Consider the following 18,867-nt stretch of genomic DNA (forward strand, 5'->3'; position numbering starts at 1 on the left):
TGATAGCAGAGGATGGTTTCGATCCATCGACCTCTGGGTTATGGGCCCAGCACGCTTCCGCTGCGCCACTCTGCTGCGGACAGTAAGGAATTTTAGTTTGTACTCGGTCGCCTAACAAAGGATTCGGTCACCCTTTCACAACTGGACTGTTCTGGTTGTCTTCGAAGCCGTCTCACCGCGGGTCTGAGCAGGATTTATCACGATACGTCAACGCTATTTCTTTATCAAAAGAGGGTTTTCATGAAACGTCCCAAAGACTATGAGTAGACAGTTCTAAACATGAACATATTTATTTTAAAGAAAAACATTCGAACGGAGTTCCATAGGATGCTAAATCGAGTGTTATGCTAATTAAAATCCTACCTTTCATGGGCCCCGGACAGTACTTTCTGGACTCTCTCGTCGCTTAAAAAGTATTCCGTCCCAACCTTATCGCGACTGGACTGTTCGGTTGTCTTTGAAGCCATTTCACCTGTGAGCAGAGAAGGCTTTTATCACGTGATGAACAAGGCTCGTCAGGTCAGCACTAACCTGGACGTTTGTGTGGACAACAACTATTTTTCCTCCCAGTCGGAAGCCACAATCCCCAAATTTAACACATCGTCCAACTATGCTTCTCTGTTTTGCTCTTTGTATTTTTTAGTCTGTACTGGGTGGTATAAAAAGTTTCAAGGACGACTGGTTTACGGGATAGAGGATGACGACTCAACGGCCGAGAGGGAAATGCTTGGCAATACTGCCACCTAGTGCTAAAAGTTCACCATAGCAGTAATAGTAAAAGCTCAGTAGTTGACATTACATTTGCAATATTGTTGACAAAAACTGAAAAATTTGAATCATTTAAGTGTGCACATTGAAACATTTTCTACTATTTTTACTTTAGCTAAAGAAAGACTCCTCAAACATGGAGCGTTTTTGAGTGCAGCCATGGCTTTTGGTAGACTGAGACCGAGCCAACAAATAGAAAGGCCAGGACCAAGGCTATAAACCTGCAAAGAGAAGGAAGCTCAGTGATCAGGGGTCTCAAATGTAAACAACTAGAGTCACGTTAATTTCCAAAATATCAAAAGTAGCACTAAAGTTGAGAACTTAAACATAATTTAAATACGATTTTATTTGTTAAATAAATTAATAAGTACCAAAGATGTTGAAAAGATGAACACAAATTGTTGCTCTGAGTACCTTCATTAAGGAGTTGACGATGACCACAAGTCTGCACAAGAAATGCCCATAAATACACATAATTCACTGGCATATGACAAGACCAGAGTCAGAGCATTTGATTTCAGGCCAAATTTCAAAAGTTGGATTTGTAAAGCACAATTACAGAACATTAAAAGATTGTTGGTGGAATATTTCTCTCCCTAGCCGGGACACTTCGTCCCAGCTGAAACGGCATGAACAGAAAACTGTAGACAACAACAACAAAAAGAGTAATATCAAGCTTACATGCATGATTGTCAGCAGTAACATCATGTGCTCACAATTAAGCTGACGCATCACAGGACAAAGCTAAACTAATGCACTAAACGGAATAAGCCATTCATTGCTATCTCCCAAACGCACTGCTTAACTACCCGTGATGTGATCGGTCTATTAACTACAGCACACTGGTAGATATCACATATAGAGACAATGAAAACAGTGCGAGACGGAAAGTCCAAACTATGAATCACAAGCAGGAAAATGTGTTTAACAAGTAGACAAATGAAGATAGTACCACTTTTTGTGGCAGCCGATAAACAGATGCCACACCAAAAGGTAAACAGTCGCTATTTACAGCCTTGAGGACAACAGGTTGCACTGGAAGTTGACGCATCGATTTAAAGACTTGCTTGGTAACTCCAGAGGAACAGGACAAACTTGATGTAAGGCTCTCAAAATTCTCCCAAGATTACAGCCAACATTCATGACAAAACGTCATATTACAACAAATATTTCAATTTAAAACTTCATCCCACTTTGTTGAAAAGCAGACAATTAAATAACAACTTAAAACAACCTATAGTTGCAGCAGGTTTCAGAAAATGGGCCCCTTCAACTAAAGCATGATTTTGGTGTGCCCTATATTGAATAAGGTGGTCAAAATACACAAAAAAAAAGTTTGGGATCTTCAGCTTGTGGGTGAAATTTCAGGATGAACCTAAAAAGTGCTGTAACCTTTACAGGTCAACTTAATTTGTGATTTCTATGAGCGCGATGTTAGCATAAGAATGAAATATTGTGTTTTAACATGCACACCACTCCCTTGGTGCAGATGGGAATCCTTTTGGAGGCGTCCATTTTGGGTCTGTTAGAACGAGGATATGTCGGCTCTCGAGGCACAGGTCCTTTAAGTCATCAAAAAGTGCATAGCATCTTTCAAAGCTCTCCAAAGTGCTTGTAAGTCCAGAAGACGGCAATCGAGAGAAGGACAACTTGTTGAAAGTGTTCAATGGAGGTCCCCAAAATAAAAGCATCTGAGATCTCTACGGGTGAGAGTTAGTGAATGCTGTCCACCGGATGAAAAATCAACAGAGGGTCACTTGGGTTGCGCAATTGTCTTTGACTCCTACGGAGACGCTGTGGAGGAGTTATTCTTCATCTCCCGCCATGAGGAAGCCCAAGACAAAGTCAATTGCTTTCTGCCGGTCATGGGATGTCTGTCGGTTTGCCATACTGGGAGGCGGTCGGATGAGGAGGCTGGCAAAGAGGGTGGCTGGCAAGGAGAGAGAAAAATAGTGACTGAATAGAGTGCAAGACTGATTTTTATTGAAAAATAATATAAATGTCTTTTATTTCCCCTCAATATCATAACTTGAAAAAAGTGTGTCTTACCGATGAGGCTGGCTGTGAGGTTATTGTTGTTGGCGTGCTTGAGCAGCTCCTTGAGGAAACCCATCAAGTAGCGGAACACATTACGGTGGGCACGGGGCAGCTGGGAGATCAACTGCAAATAAAAAAAAAAAAGAAAAATACACGTATGACCATCCATTCCAGCAAAGCGAAAACGTTGCCATCAGGCTAAGATACACAAACCAAATTGCTGGCGGTCACCTGTTTGCAGAGGCGGCTGTCGTGCGCACAGTCCAGACATCGTTGGAAGAGTTCGTAGCACACGACCGGCTCCGGCAAGGCCTCTAAGAAGATCAAAAGTGCCTCGGCTACGGAGTGGTTGCAACCAGCTTGATGAAACGTGTTAAGGAGGAACGAGAAAGTGTACATTCGAGCGTGTATTCCTCTTTGTTGAATAGGGCGGTTCCAGATTATACGCCGCATGTTGACAAATATTCATCTATGGAGCCTTTACGTTGTGATGACGACATTACTGCATCACGCTTCCTCATGAATTAAAACTGGAAATTTACAGCTGTGTTGGTACCTGCCACATAGAAGCCAATTTTTCGGATGAGTGTGAGGAAAGCGCAGTTCAATATAGGTTTGTACTGGTAAATTTTGACATCAATCATGAGAATACTATCAAAAATCACTATTTGTTCTTGGTTGCTCGAATAAAAAAACAATCCCAAAAACGTGTGTGGGCATCGATCTTCTACCTGTATGACTTCGTTTACGTCCACTTTATAACTATTGGTCGTCAATCTGCTGTATGGCATTGCACAACTGGCTTCATGAATGAGGATACGGACAGCATCTGGAATACTGGTATCCAGACTGTCAATGATGCTCTGCAGTTCCTCCTTTAATCCCGGCGTTTGGAACAAGTCCTCCTAAGAGATGGATGCAAAAAAACAAAACAGGAAACGATAACTCAAAACTCACATTCACGTGAACCCAGTTGGTGTTACAAAATGAGAAATTCCATTGTAGCGCACAGAAAATGCGTGCTGCACAACTTTTCTTCCTAAATAAGTGATGACTTTGTCATTTATTAAATTAAGTGCGTTTACATACAGCCCCACATCTCACCTGATCACAAGCTTTGGTGAAGAGATGATTGACCAGAATCCACACCTCCTTAGGGATCTTCAGAGGTACATCCTCTGTGCTTGTGCCATCCGCCAACAAGAAGTTCATCTTGGACTTCTCCTGTGGGCAGCAAAAGCACAGTTACACTTGGACACTAGACGAATGATTCCCAAACACTGTCTCAGAATCAGAGCATAGTGTGCCGTAAGAGATCTTCAGATATACTGCAGGAAATTAGCCAATTTCACTTCATTGTGCTGAAAATGATTTATTCTATCTATATCTTAGCATCACTTGGATAGTCATTGCGCAGCTCTTTCCAGCGTGCCCGCCTCGTGACAGCAGAAGACACATATGATACGTTGTTTATTGAGACGAATGCATTGCCTATCAGCTCATCAGTACGGCACTAATGTTGGTCATTATTCGTAGGGGATAAACAATATATGACTGAGTACTGTTGTCTGTTTACATGTGCTGCTGCACCATTCAAGCCTTTACACATATTTATTATTTCATCAAAATTATTTTAGACAAATTACCATAATTTATGTCTTCCAAATATCAGTAATAACGTTTTACCTTCTCTGTGAAAGTGTCCTCCCCCTGAGAAACAATTCAGCCCACAGCCAGAATGCAGAGTTGGAAAGGAATGATCAAGGCAAGGAGAGGCGATGAAAGGAAGCAAAAGAAGAAAGAAGATGGCACCAGGCATCAGAATCAGAAAAGAAAATCGATTGATAATGGCCAGCATAAATCATTGCATCCACACAAATGCAAGGAAATTGGAAACAGTGGGAAATAAAGGAATGATAGCAGCGCTATTTCGGAACAGATCCAAAATAGCAAAGTAGGACCTATCTCCTAAATTATGATGGCCGAGTGGTCTAAGGCGCCGCGTTCCGGACCCAGTCTCCCCAGGAGGCCTGGGTTCGAATCTCGAATTTCCCCATTGTGGGACTAATAAAGGCATTATTATTAAATTAGTTCTCTCACTTACTCGTTTCCAATGTCATCGCTACTTCCTTATTCACTTAAATACAAGCTGAAGCATTTCATAGTCTTTAAAAATAGACTCAGTGTGTAGCCGAGTTTACCCAGAGCGAGTGAACAAGCTCTCACGTGTCCTCTTTGTGCCTTCAGGGGCCTCAGTACCAAGACCGGCCATCGGATTTAAGCTATGTAGTTATGTTTCACAATCTTTCCACGAAGCTGCGGAAAAGACTCTTTGTAAACTAATCTCGCATTTCCACCGCAATAAATGTTCTGCTCACCAGGTCGATCAGTTTGGTGATGGGGATCTCCCGGATGGGCTTCTTCATTCTGCACAGGGTCTCCAGCGAGGTGCCGAAGCAGCTGGGCAGGTAGTTGCCCAAGATGGTGATGAAGTAGTCCTTGCCTCGGTCCAGGTGGAGCACCAGGATGTCCTCGATGCGGTCCTCGCCAGAGTTGAGCAGCGTGACCGAATCTTTACTCACATAGACCTCCAGGTAGATTTCCAGGGTCTCATCTGCTCACGGGAAAACACTTAACTTATTGCAAAGAAAAATATACTCGATACCCTAAACTAGGGCTGTCAAAATTGTTTTCATCATTATCATATTTTTGGCTAGTTTTGAACTGAAATCAAGGATAATTTGTGGCAAGCTTTTGCAGGCCACATGATATGTGGGTCTCAACTTTGATGCCTGTGCCCGAAATGAAAGGATGCGTGTAGCGTATACAACAACCACGGGCCATTTGCATATACTGTGACATAACACAAAAGCTGAATGAAAACATATGCCTGACGAGTTTTATAATGAACATCAAATACTGAGAAATTACTCGGTTCCAAGAATCCCTCGCTGGGCTCGGCACGCAGCCAGGACTTGCAGTACTGCGAGTCATTGAGTTTGGGGATGAAGGCGAAGTGACAAGGGACCTGCCCGTCGTTCTTGATGAGCAAACGCTCCCTCTCGAGCTGCCGGAACTTCACATTCTCAAATGTAAACTGTGGGTGAAAAATGGAAAGAAAGCATTAGTTAATGTGGAACTGACGAGCTGCGGGAAAGAACTGGATGAAATACAAATACACTGGGGTGACCACCTGCTGCGTAAATAGGGACAGCAGCAGTGACGCAGTTGTTGAAAAAGTTGATCTAGGGACCTGCAGATTTAGTCAATGAGGTAGAGCTGTACAAATAAAGTTGCATTCAAACTACCCTATAGCAGCTGGACTGTTTTCAGGAGATGCTTCCCAGCCTAAATCATGTTCATAAGATTCTGGTATTAACTGAGGGAATGTATGACAAAAAAAAAAATTAGCAGCTCAAATGGGATTTCGTCAAAGAATTCCCAGCTGTAGTCTAAGCTCCTTTGCATGTGGCTTGAAGGAGTTCGGGCACTTGAAACGGAAGCCAGCGAGACGCTTTGCACGGGGAGTATTGCAGTCACAATCAACCAGTGGGTTACACCAGGGACGACCGAGCCGAGGACATACTGCTCGGATTATAGGGCTCTTTTTTAGCTTGAGAATGCCCGGAGGCCCGCGAAGGGAAACTGAGGTATGCTGCTGGCATTGATTTGAGAGAGTCAAAGACATTTACTTACCTCACTCCTGCTAAGAGACACAGAGGGGAGAAAATCGTTCTCCATTCTGTCCATGGCGCGGACAATCTCCTCAAAGACCTTTTTGTGGCGCTGCTCATTGACCACCTTCACCTGTTGCACAAACACAGGAAATATGGAAAAAAATGAGCACAATTCACATCTTGAAGTTAGTCATCAGTATGACCCAACACACCGTGACTATACTCAATGGAAGATTTATTGCCTGGGTTTTGTGTGTTACACTAGGATCACATTCATTTATCGCGTACTACACCATAGTTTTCAGACCAAAAGGTGCACTTAAAATCCTTTCTTTTTCGCAACAACGTTGTGCCCCGTGTATGGATGGATGGATGTCAGCTTTTTAGACCGTCATTTTAAATTCAAATTCCCTCCTATGACAGTCCTGCTGGAACGCTACTTCCTGCGTCGGTGTCTAAGACTCATGGGAAATGTAGTCCTACCAGCCTGAGGCTTTAGTCAGCTGAACATTTCTGGCAGCATGTCTCCAATGTTACAATGTGGGAGAATATCATTGCAGTCTTTGGGACCGAGAGGTAAACAAAGTGAAATTCCTTCCTATTTTCTTTCACATTCATGTTTGCGTTCGTTTTCTCAGCCACATCTAATTGCGATCAAGCGTCGGTTAGACCCATTGTAAATTGCGCTATTCTGGCGGGATATTTCCAATGTTCCAATGTGGGACCAGACTGGCACGTGGTAAAAGACACAGTCAGCTTCCAGTAGCTGCTGGAACCAAGCAAAAAAGGTGGGATAATGTTGAGTGCATTAACTGTCGTCCAAGACAACATTTAGCATAAGCCAAAGTAACAACACAAGCACAATTCAACAGATTCACTTGCAATGTTCAAAATACTAATATCCATCCATTGCATGCTAAAATTGCTTTTTTTCCCTATTTGTCAGTTTGGATTCTCAGGCATCCGGGTCATGGTTGAACTGAGTTAATCAGACTCTTAAATTTGTTTAATTATTTAGTTTTTTTTTCTTCCTGAAATGTGAATGAGGTCTTGATCGGGCCAGTTCTCACCCCTATTTTGAAGATGGAGCTGACCGGTTTGTGGTCGCTCGTTTGCAGCTCCATGTGACTGCGATACTTGAGCTGCTTGACATTGTTGCCCCGCCACAGGATCCTGTCACACCATGCTGGAACGCGGCACTTCCCGCTAGCGGAAAAGAAGAAAGGCTTTCAGGGACTGCAGACCTATACAGATAAGCTTAGTCGGTATCGCTCCACGGATAGCGACGGGAAATGACTACTTTGCTGACCAGGTTTCATCAGAAAGCAACAACAACTAAAAATGTGCTGGAGCAGTGCTTGGTATATCCTGGAAAATGTACGTAATCCTTAAATAAACAGCGTTTTACCTTGAGTCCCATCGGTCTGTTTTGGAATCATATTTGTAAGTTGGAATGAAGTTGATCTCTCCTTCTATGAAGTCAGTAAAGGCTCGTCTGGTCTGCCGCTGAATGTTTAGCTGCGTATCAAAGAGAGTTCAAGCAAAACCACAGTTTATCCACGCGTTTAAACAACCCCCAAATTCCTTTTCACAGAACATAGTTGTCATTAACAGATGTCCCACCTGATCAAACTCCTGAAGTTTCCTCAGCTCATTCTGGGAAATGAGATGCTTGACCTCAGAAGCATCGTACATGAAGAGGCGATAGTTTAAATCGCCAAACCAGATTACCACACTACAACACACAAAAAATCTAATTGACAGAATCAAGTAAAAGCATTGACATATGAAAATCAACTTGTAAAACGTATTTGCATGCTGCCTTCAAAGCTTGTTTTTTTAGTAAGAAAGAATTGTGATAAAAAGAAATTGTAAGAATAACAAACAATGCTACATAGCGTCAAATCAGAATAGATTTCTTATTAAATAAGAAATTGAGTACAAACTCGTGCTTGTGGATACTAAGAGGGGGGTGGTCCAGTAGATGGAAGGTCATGCGGGCACAAATGTCTTTATAGTCCTGGTTGCGACGCTCAAAGTCCTCAACATGTGCAGCGAGATGCGAGTTGACGATACAGAAGCTGGTGTTGTGGAACACAAACCTCACTGCCACGCCTCCTTTGTTCCCCTACACAAGACAAAATGTCAATTTGAGCTACACAACAACAACAATCCTGAAATGTCCAAGTTGGTCCCCAACGAACCATTTTGCCCATAATTCCGGTGCCGACGTGTTCTGCGGCTACTTCTGTTATATGTTTCTTGTGTATCTTATTTACGTAGACCACCAGCATCATCCCCACCAGCCTAATGATTCGAACCTATCGAAAATATGCAAGTTAATGAAAGAAATATTAACAGATTTGCTCATCCGCTCACCCTCTTGTACTGCGCGTTAGGGTGTAGGCCTCTCTCGACTGCCTCCACCCATAGCTGCTCCTTGGATGAGTCCATGTAGAAAAAAGCTTCAGTGCTCAGGTCCAACTCTTGAAAACTACAAGCAAATGTATTTTCGGAATACTGAGCAAGAACGATGACTTCTATGTGAAGCGTCGTCGTGAGAGAGTGCAATGAACAATCATCACTGACCCCACGGCATACATATCAGGAGGTTCTGCGTCACAAGAGAGCCACGACTCAAGGCTGCTGTCCGGAGACTGCCCGTTCACATTCCATGTGCCACTGAAAAACCTGCAGGAACCACAGGGAGCATTTATGAGCACTTTAGGGAAAGTGGTGGCAGAAAAAAAAGGAGTCAACCTTTGTTTTGTAAACAGGAAATTCTTGGTCAAACACAGTCAGTCATGCAGTGAAGGGCATCTTCTGGCTTTTTCATGCATTTCAATACAAAAGTGGGCCAACACACAATTACATGGTAGTTGCTCAATCTTTAAACAACAACAGAAGAAAATACAGACAAAATTGAAGATGGAGATGAATTTTGGGCCCAGGTTGACAACTCAAACACGGTTACAATTTAGATGCATTCAATTTACATTGTTTCCTCTGTAGACTCTCAAGCAGTGTCCCAGACTACAATGTGACCCCAGTGGCTCCACTGTATCCTGACAATTAGCACATCGACAGGAGGCACTTCTACCTAAAGTTCTGGATGTCCACATATTCGTTTTCCTTCTTTCCCAGGCGGTGTTTGATGAGGTATTCTCTCTGTCCTGCCTGGGTGGAGAACATGGCTTGTCTCATGGTGTTGGTGGTGGGACTCTCACACCAGGACGGAGACCTGTCCGCTCGATCGAAGCTCGACCTAAAACCACTACAACATTAAAAAAACAAATAAATAATAATAATAAAAAAATCAAAGGCAATTTAACGATTTTAGCATCTTTCACAACCTACAAACCTAGCGTGACTCACTCTGGTCTGGTAATACCAGTGGAGTTGTCTTTAGCGAGGGGGGCAGGAGGCAGCTGATAAGTTGGCGTGAAGGAGGCTTTGCGGGGAGGAAGAGGAGGGACAGGAGGAGGATCCCTACAGGCGACTATCCTGTTCTGGTGGTTCTTCTTTTCTTCCACTTTCAAAGTGTGATTAAAGTTGTCCTCAAAGCCGAAGTCAGAGGCCAAAGATTGTGCTGAATTATCATACATATATATATAAAAAGTGTTATTTGATCATTTCATGACAAGCTGCTGAACGTTTTTAAGCAATTATTACCTGCATTAGTGTGATGTGTGGTTGTGTTGCTGTTGAGAGCGGGAGGTAGAGTACTAGTCTGAGTAGGCGTGTTGACTGCAGAGTCCACACAGTTGGCAGTCTTGTGTCCTCGCTGAGGCGGGACGGGGACTCGACCTTCCTTTTGAGATATTGGTGCAAGGGGATCCATTGTGGGATTCAACTGAACTGGAGGACAGGAAACAAAATGTCGAAAAGTGAGCCTGATGTGATGACTCCGTCATATTTACATATCCTGGAGGCACAGCTTTCCAGTATTTGTCTTCTTGCGCTACGACAAAATTCCATGTTTAACTACTATACTACTAATAAAATTGTGTTTACTATTGTATTGTACTTTGTATCACACAAACATAATTCCAAGATTCCTCATGTAACTTTAATAGGGTGAGTCAAAGACATTTTCAGAATATTGAGCAATTGTGCTCCCGTACAAACAACAGGAAAAAAAAAAACGTCACTCCGCCTAGCTACGCTGATTCATTCACAGGAGGAAATAAACTGTCATCATTTGAACTGAGGGCGAGTCATCACATCTTCCTGAATGTTTGTTTGAACAGAATAGACACATTATATTCACTCAACCTCAGCTAAGTCAAATCCACTGGCAAATCCTAATTATGGTAATGAGCGGGAGTTATTGACAATTTAAAGTGAACCTAAACCTGACAACAGTGTCACAGACCCAATATTACCAATATCCTCTAGAGCAATGCAGAGTAATTGTTATAATTGACAAATACAATAATGTAAAAATCCATGCATTGTCTTTACTATATATCTTACCGAGTTTGCTGTAGAAAATTTATTGTGGCCTGTATACGAATTAAAATATGACATAAACCCTAAATCTCACACGTAAAAGTCAGGCAAATGAAGCACAACACCATTAGTGATAGACTTAATTACTAATGTATCCATTACCCAAAATAAACGAGGAACTTTATTCCAGTGACCATTTCAGTTTTGCAACAATTCAAAAATACAATAATAATAAAAAAATAAATATCTACAATGCTTCGATCCAACAAATGTCTACAATGATATATCATGAGCAGTTGTGGGTTAATTCTTATTTCAACAAAACAGTCCCTCGGAGGGTTTACATTGGAAATGAATGGCAGGCCGGATTTAAACATTCTTCGTAAAAGGCCCAGGTGTCAGAGGTTCAACAGCGGAGTTGCTCTGTAGTTTTATATAGGTCAACAGCTTTCCAAACAAACGCAACGGCATTTTGGAGGCAAGAACAAAGGGCATCATAATTCAAAGATTATATGATAGTTTAGTAAATAATTTGATTATAAAATACTGGTAAGTCATCACACACGATTCACACACATGCTGACCTACCTTGTTGTTGAGCGCTTATCACCTGGGTGAGAAAAGTCTGCGTGCGCTCATCATCCAGGAGTTCTAACAAGAGTTCTGGGGCTTTTTCTCCTTTTATTCGTATCTTGAGTCCGGCTAAAGGCGGTTGGGCAACAAACACACACACACAGAACACCTTTAGAATTGCCACAAGAAATGCAGACTGTCTAGAACACAAAGCATAGTGATTCCACAGTCAGCCCATTCAGAATTCTTTCAGAGAGCCCGGGAAACTCGTGACCTGTGACTGCTACTAAATAAAGATGTAAACACTACCAATCCCCCCCCCCTCAAAAAAAAAGGTTTGGTCAAGCTACAATAAATTCCAATCAGCTTGATTATGTTCCCACAGTTTTGCAATGGCAGCCGTGCAAATAAGTGGAAAAAAGATAGTTTGGGCCGTTTTATGAGCCAAAAATAGTTTAAAGGTACTCACACACGAGGGAGAAGTCAATGAGAAGAGCCTCCTCGCCCTCTGTGGTGAAAAAAAAAATTTGCTTATGCTGTGTTAGCATGCAGGTCAAAGGTCATTGGTGGGTATATTTAGTCTAAAAAAGTAAGACATTTTCCAGGCGTGTATTGAATTTCAGATTTGGTCTACAAAACAAAACATGCGATACTGACACATGAGCGCACTCATCAAAAACACAATTGTGTCTATGTGGAACAATAAAGCCACATACCTTTTACAATTTCAAATTTTCCATTAATGGGAATGGAGAGCTGGGCCACCGGACGAGCCACGACAGCGTCAGGGGTTGCCAGCACACCGAGTCTGCGTGGCAACAGAACAGACTCTCGCTTAATAACAGCTGCCTTAATTGCTTGCATGACTTATGAATATTCATATTCAATTGTAGATCATGTATGGACAGCCGCTAAGATGAGTTCTCATCCTTATAAAGGAAAGTCAATTTCATGCAAAGCACTCTCTGTGATGCAGAAGTAGGTGAATGTGTATTTGGTGAAACCATAAAGTTGTCAGAAAAAAAAAAAGATGAATGAAATGATTATGTACACATGCAGGGATGTCTGATGTTGTAATTAATGTTTTATGTTAAAGTGTTTTAATCAATATAATACAGAAATGAAATTAGCGGTCATAATTAGCCCCTCAAAGGCATCTTAAGTTTTTCTGTCTAAACATGACGACCGGGTTGTACAACCTCGTGTTTAAGTTCAGTTTATTTTTTAGGCTGCACTTCCTTCTTCTATTATCTCCCTATCGTGTTGCACCTTGCTGAACTTTATTTTTCCTTAAAAGAAAGATAACGTGCTAATAATTGATTCTCTTAAAATAATTCCTCAAAGAGTGGCCCTCACCATCAATTACCTTGTCGGTTGTTCACGTCAATAAATAAAGGGAGCGCCTCAAATAGAAGATTTGAATACAAATAAGCTTATTACTATCTGGTACTAACAAGTGAAACGCATGATGTCTTTATAATAAACATGCCCTGCCTGCAGAGCTGATGTGACATCTGTCCAGCTGATGTGTAATTTAAAAGAGAAAACGCTCCTGAATGCAGTACGAACCATTCTCGCGGCAGAAAGATCCCAGGTGACTTTAGGCGAGAGGCGGTATACACTCTGGATTGGTCCCCAAGGAATCGCAGGGCACCAATAGACAATTTAGACTCCTCAATAATCCTAACATGCATGTATTTGGGATGAAACCATGAAATTCAGAATTCCGAGGCAGATATGCTAACCACTGGTCCTTATGAGGAAATCTCCCCAAATGTGCCGAATTTGTATGAGGACAACTAAACGTTGCTCACGGAGTCTAAAAATAAATAAATAAATAAAATGTGTTGCTTTCAAAGCGATACCAAAATGCTCTCTACTACCTTCTTATGTCATTTTGTATTTTTAGTGCGCTTCATGCAATCACAGGCACAGTGAGAATGAAAGCCCCAATGGAGCGGTTTCTCCCTGCTTTGTCTCCTTCCAACAGTTAGCTGAGCATGAAGCTTGTGTTCCCATGTGAGTCTCATTACAGAGTTCAGGAATTCCAGATAATGAACGGAGGTAGCTGGCGCGAACTGATTGTTTTTTGCCTCACGCTGGAACGAAAAACAACCCGTTAGCTTCTACACACGTGCGCATAATGTGAACACAAACAAGGTCAGCAGTTAAAATCTAAAGACTATCACAAGTTACTGTGAAGTAAGTGGACAATATTGAAACAGAAAGACCCCGGTGGTGTACTTGCGCTTTTGTTCAGCGTTTCATTGTCATGGTAGTTGGAAATCACCAGTCGTCATGTGGACTACTGTCCACCAACCGTGACCAACTGTCACTTTTTTTCTGCAGGGTCTTCAACCGCTCCCTGGCTCAAGCAGTCATCCCCTCCTGCTTGAAAACTTCCACCATTATTCCTGTCCCCAAAAAGTCACCCGCAGTCCTCCTGTTGCTCTCACGCCAGTCATCATGAAGTGCTTCGAGAGGCTGGTTCTCCAGCACATCAGGGACTGCCTTCCTCCCACTCTGGACCCCTGCCAGTTTGCATACCGGGCTAACAGATCCACTGAGGACGCCATCGACACTGCTCTGCATGTTGTGCTGGGCCACCTGGAACAACAGCAGAGCTATGCAAGGATGCTCTTTGTGGACTACAGCTCGGCATTCAACACAATCATCCCGGACATCCTCGTCGCCAAACTGGACATTCTCGGCCTCCCTGCCCTCACACACAGCTGGATTAAGGACTTTCTGACCAACAGACCCCAGACTGTGTTGCTCGGCCCCTACACGTCCTCCACCCGCACGCTGAGCACCGGTTCCCCTCAAGGATGCGTGCTGAGCCCCCTCCTGTACGCCCTCTACACCTACGACTGCAGCCCGGCCCACGGTAACAACACCATCGTCAAGTTTGCTGACGACACGACAGTGGTCGGTCTGATCTCGGAAGGTGACGAGACAGCCTACAGAGAGGAGGTCCAGAGACTGACGGCTTGGTGCGAGGACAACAGACTGCAACTGAACACTGCAAAAACAAAGGAGATTGTCGTCGACTTCAGGGGGAACAAGACGGTGCCGCCCTCCCTCTGCATCGAAGGCGTGTGTGTGGAGAGGGTCCACACGTTCAAGTTCCTGGGGGTACAGATCTCCGACGACCTTTCTTAGACACACAACACCACAGCAGTGGTAAAGAAGGTCCACCAGCGTCTGCACTTCCTGAGAGTCCTCAGGAAATTCAACCTGGACAGGAAGCTGCTGCTGGGCTTCTACCACTCGTCCATCGACAGCCTGCTGACGTACTGTGTCTCCACCTGGTACAGCGGCTGCACTGAGGCGGACAGAATGAGGCTTCAGAGGACGGTCAAAACAGCGCAAAGGATTATTGGCTGCCCTCTCCCCTCACCGTCGGACATCTACACCGCCCGGTGCCTCAGCAGGGCTCTCAACATCGTCAAAGACAATACCCACCCAAACTCACACCTGTTCGACCTGATGCCCTCTGGCAGGCGCTACAGATGCATCAAATCGAGGACCAATAGACTGAGAAACAGTTTCTTTCCGAGAGCCATCTCTATTCTGAACTCACACACACACGAGAACACCCTTACCTTGCAGAACAGCAACGTGATGTGTTTTTATATATCCTATTCAGTATTATTTTCCATTGCACTAACTATTCTCTTATTTATCTAATTTATATATTTATCTGAATTATTGTTGTATTGCACTGGAGAGGGGAGCTCTCTAATCCCGTTGCACACTTGAGTACAATGACAATAAAGGGATTTCTGATTCTGATTCTGATACCTGAGCATTAGTAGAGGTTCAGTCAAGCGAGCCATGTTTGTGCTGTACAGCTTTTATCCCCCCACCCCGTCTCCACTCACGGTTAACTTCTGGTAGCTAAACTAATGCCTAACGATCACAATCACAACATGAAACTATTCAAAGTATAATCGCGGGCTTCTGAAATGAGGTCAGGCTACCATAAATCATTAAATTAAATAAACCACATAAATGACCCTTCCGATTGTGTCAGTTATTCAAGCATCTGCAAAGCAATAAAGCATCCTTATCTGATGTAATGAACCATTTGCAGTTTCATAGAGCATGCAGGTCCATGTTTACATAGACTTGCATGACCACAAAGACTACCACAACTGTAACAAAGTGCTGAAGAGCGACAGTGAACATAAATCGAAGAGAAAACCTTTATTGTCACTGTATGATATAGAAAAATTGAGGTTATGAAAACATAAGCATACAGTAACTACACGGATGAGGAATGTTCCCACGGCTCGAGAGTTTCTCCATCCCGTGACCGCACATTCAAAACGCGATCGGCCGACGGCAGTGCCTCGCTCGCCGGGTGCCGAATTAGGAGAGAGTGAGAAAGAGAGGCGGAGCTACATTCGTCGGAATTTCGTTGTTGCCCTGATTGAATTATCTTGCAAATGTATAAGCTGTCTCCTTTGTAGTAACGGCTAAGGTGTTGAAAAAAAAAAAAAAAGCGGAGTTGAGTCGCTCGACATAAGGGAAGGCACATCGCTAAGTTGGCTGGAGGAGCTATTCCGCACACAGACATATTTCCACCTTGGAAAGCACCAGCACCTAACTACTGAGATCCCAAGTTCAAATCTCAGTGGAGTTGGCATGTTCTCCCAGTTTAAAAACGTACATGGTAGGTTCACTGAAGCGAAGACTCAAGATTCTCCCTTAGTATGAACGTGAGTGTGAATGTTTGTTATTCCCTGATTGGCTAGTGACCAGTCCAGGGTATACCTCACCTCTCACCCAAAGTCTACTGGGGTAGGATCCAACACACCCACCATAAGGACAAGCATTACAGAAATAGAGGAAATTTCATCTTAAAACTCAACAAGTCAACAAAACAAGTGTGTGTGCCTTAACATTGCTTGTCACACATTTAACACCGTATTCTAATCGATGAAGTACTTACACAAACTGTCCGCCACGTTCAATTAGTGACAGCAGCCTGGGCTCCTTCTGGCCAGCCCTCAGTTCCAGACCTCTTACAGTGTGAGCAGCACGATCAAGGAATTATTGCGGCTGAACATGAAAAAATAACGCTCTAAACTGAACATATCCCATGTGCTGAACCTTTTGTGAATTTTAAAAGACTGTGTTTTCGGTTGGGAATGCAGTGTTGCTGTGATTATTTGCCACAAGAAGCTGTGCTTTTGAAAAATGAATGGGAGATGTAGATATCAACAGTGATATTGGTCAAACATAAATCAGTAAATAAGTTGGTTAGTGAGAGATCATTTTTAAAAAAATAATGTAGGGCATGCTATTATTAAAAAGCAAATTTGTTCTCGTTAAAAATACAATATTTCTTAACACAGGGGCTCTCATTCAAAACAATGTAAGATAAATATACATAAAGAGTGCACTACAATGTGCACGAGTAAGCGGGCGGGAGAGAGAACTACAGGTGAGCTACAAGGCACTCTAAAGGCCACGCCACTTAAAGGCACAAGTGTGGCTTAATCACACTTCATAGATTCAGTTTATTTCTTTACATGCTCTTTTATTATGCTTTTATATTTATCTCATACAGCATAGTGCTCTACCTTGAAAATGTTATGCAGTAAATATTTGTAGAAAAAATACCTTTTGTAATCTCTGTATTTCATAATTACAGTAAATTATTGTTGATAAAAACAATTCAACCTCATGAACATAAAACATCCACCGTTCCATTATCTTAATTAAATAAAAAAATATTGAGTACGGCGGACACTGAATGTGTGCGCTTCTGCTGCCTGACGTCGTATTCCTAAACCGTTCGTAAACTCGAAACATCGTATGTCGGGTGTATCCGAAGATTACGTCGTCAAAAAAAGAAAAATAACTTGGGCGTTCAGTAAACATTTCTGCATTCCAATTAAATACGTACGCTAAGTATTTATAAGTACGTCATCAAATCGCGTGATTCTATCGTTTTGTTTGACAGCCCCGTTGTGCAAGAAATGACAGAGACACGCGATAAATTAATTAGCATTGTCAGTAACTAATGATAATTTAACATGACCAGAGATTACATGCTGTGCTAGCCAACAAGCTACCTAAACAATTGTTTAAATAAATGCTTTTTTCCCCTTCATTTTTAAAGGATATTGCCAAGCACTCCTCGTTACCAATCCCCAACGAGGAATCCATTCTTACCAAAGAGAAACGAGTTTTACCCCGGTGCTGCTAGGTGGCTATTCGTCGCCTCCGTCCATGCGTCCGGGAGAGAGAAAGTTAAATCCCCGCCGGGGGCGGCGGAGGTGGCGGCGGCCTTCCGGGTGACACCGGCGCGGTGGTTGGTCGCCGATGTATGCGGGGAATGGCCTCGGACATTCAACAGACCTTCGAATTGAAAGTGAGCGCCTCGTCGGATAACGATAAAATTCCCGGCTTGTGTTTTCTTGTTAGACACCACAGCTCATTTGACAGCAGATGTTGACGCGAGTTGGTTTTCTGGAGAGAGTTGTGGGATGGACTCTGCTGCTGATGTTCCTTCCTCGCTCGCTAGCATACACGGTCTCATATCACACTTAAAACGCAGTTAGCGACCTCTACATTCAGGAGGATGCAATGTTCTTCTTCGGTTATTTTCTGGCAGTTTCAAGGCTACCTGGCGCTATACTGCCCTCCCATGATATTATAGCGCAACTACATGTACAAATCCAATCCTCTCCAAAAGTATTGTAACGAAACGGTCAATTCCTTTATTTTTGTTTTTCCTGAAAACGTAGTTTTAGGTCAAAAGGTTAATATCAGATGAAGGTTCAGACTTCCATCTTTTATTTCATGGTATTTACATCTAGATTTGTTTCACAACTTTGGCTAGAGCACCTTTTGTTCAAAGCCACCTTTTGAGCTATGAAAAGTGTCACTGGCTCCTTAAAAGGGCAAGCAAATCTGGCCGTTGTAATCCTGAATAGATCCCTCCTCTTAAAAACCTTCTATACACATTCACACACAATTTAAACTACTAAATTCCCCTTTAACACATTTCCGTGCTTCATTCACTATGGCTCGCACACCTGACACACAGCAGTTTTCAGACTCACATAATGACACTGTTCATGACAGGAGAAATGGTCATCAAATAAATCGTGTAAATTGAGTCAAAATTTACATGTTGCTAATGTAGACAGTTTTGACCATTACTCACGTCAGGGGATCAAGTGAAGTGAGTCGGACAGGGAGACGTCTGACCCTACCAAACATATGAGCTATTTAAATGAAAAATCTAAACAACAAGCAAACAAACAAACAAAGCAACTTTACTTTGCAAATCAAGTATGTATGGAACATGATTTTAAAACAGTACACTTTGTTGGAATTATTG

At 42.7% G+C, this 18,867-nt stretch overlaps 1 protein-coding gene across 4 annotated transcripts; it reads right to left on the reverse strand.

Moving 5' to 3' along the window:
• Positions 1 to 1,094: 1,094 nt before the first annotated feature.
• Positions 1,095 to 18,063, reverse strand: ocrl (OCRL inositol polyphosphate-5-phosphatase). 4 transcript variants are annotated; one of them, XM_088294198.1, is made up of 23 exons: positions 17,645 to 18,063; positions 16,465 to 16,543; positions 12,224 to 12,315; positions 11,977 to 12,015; positions 11,523 to 11,636; positions 10,155 to 10,340; positions 9,858 to 10,071; positions 9,583 to 9,756; positions 9,072 to 9,173; positions 8,862 to 8,976; positions 8,687 to 8,803; positions 8,429 to 8,610; positions 8,106 to 8,217; positions 7,891 to 8,000; positions 7,553 to 7,688; positions 6,502 to 6,612; positions 5,737 to 5,902; positions 5,184 to 5,419; positions 3,910 to 4,029; positions 3,626 to 3,710; positions 3,037 to 3,164; positions 2,818 to 2,929; positions 1,095 to 2,698 (listed from the first exon to the last, which is right to left on the reverse strand). In XM_088294198.1, exons 1-23 carry the CDS (start codon positions 17,685 to 17,687, stop codon positions 2,574 to 2,576), a joined length of 2,898 nt encoding a protein of 965 aa, XP_088150324.1. In that variant the 5' UTR covers positions 17,688 to 18,063; the 3' UTR covers positions 1,095 to 2,573. The 4 variants fall into 4 exon arrangements, with proteins under 4 accessions (XP_088150324.1, XP_088150326.1, XP_088150325.1 ...); XM_088294200.1 differs by lacking the exon at positions 16,465 to 16,543 and having other exon boundaries at positions 17,694 to 18,063; XM_088294199.1 differs by lacking the exon at positions 11,977 to 12,015.
• Between the last annotated feature and the right edge of the window lie 804 nt (positions 18,064 to 18,867).

The sequence above is a fragment of the Idiotropiscis lumnitzeri genome, chromosome 4, assembly GCF_059441095.1.
Source record: "Idiotropiscis lumnitzeri isolate Australia: NSW breed Sydney's pygmy pipehorse chromosome 4, RoL_Ilum_1.0, whole genome shotgun sequence".
In the NCBI taxonomy this organism is placed as follows: domain Eukaryota; kingdom Metazoa; phylum Chordata; class Actinopteri; order Syngnathiformes; family Syngnathidae; genus Idiotropiscis; species Idiotropiscis lumnitzeri.

Coding starts and splice junctions, on each gene's coding strand:
- ocrl (XM_088294198.1), bottom strand. CDS start 17,687: ATGGATTCCTCGTTGGGGATTGGTAACGAGGAGTGCTTGGCAA. Junction 8,804..8,861: donor CTAACGCGCAGTACAAGAGG/GTGAGCGGATGA, acceptor TATTTTCGATAG/GTTCGAATCATTAGGCTGGT. Junction 3,711..3,909: donor TCACCAAAGCTTGTGATCAG/GTGAGATGTGGG, acceptor TCCATCTCTTAG/GAGGACTTGTTCCAAACGCC.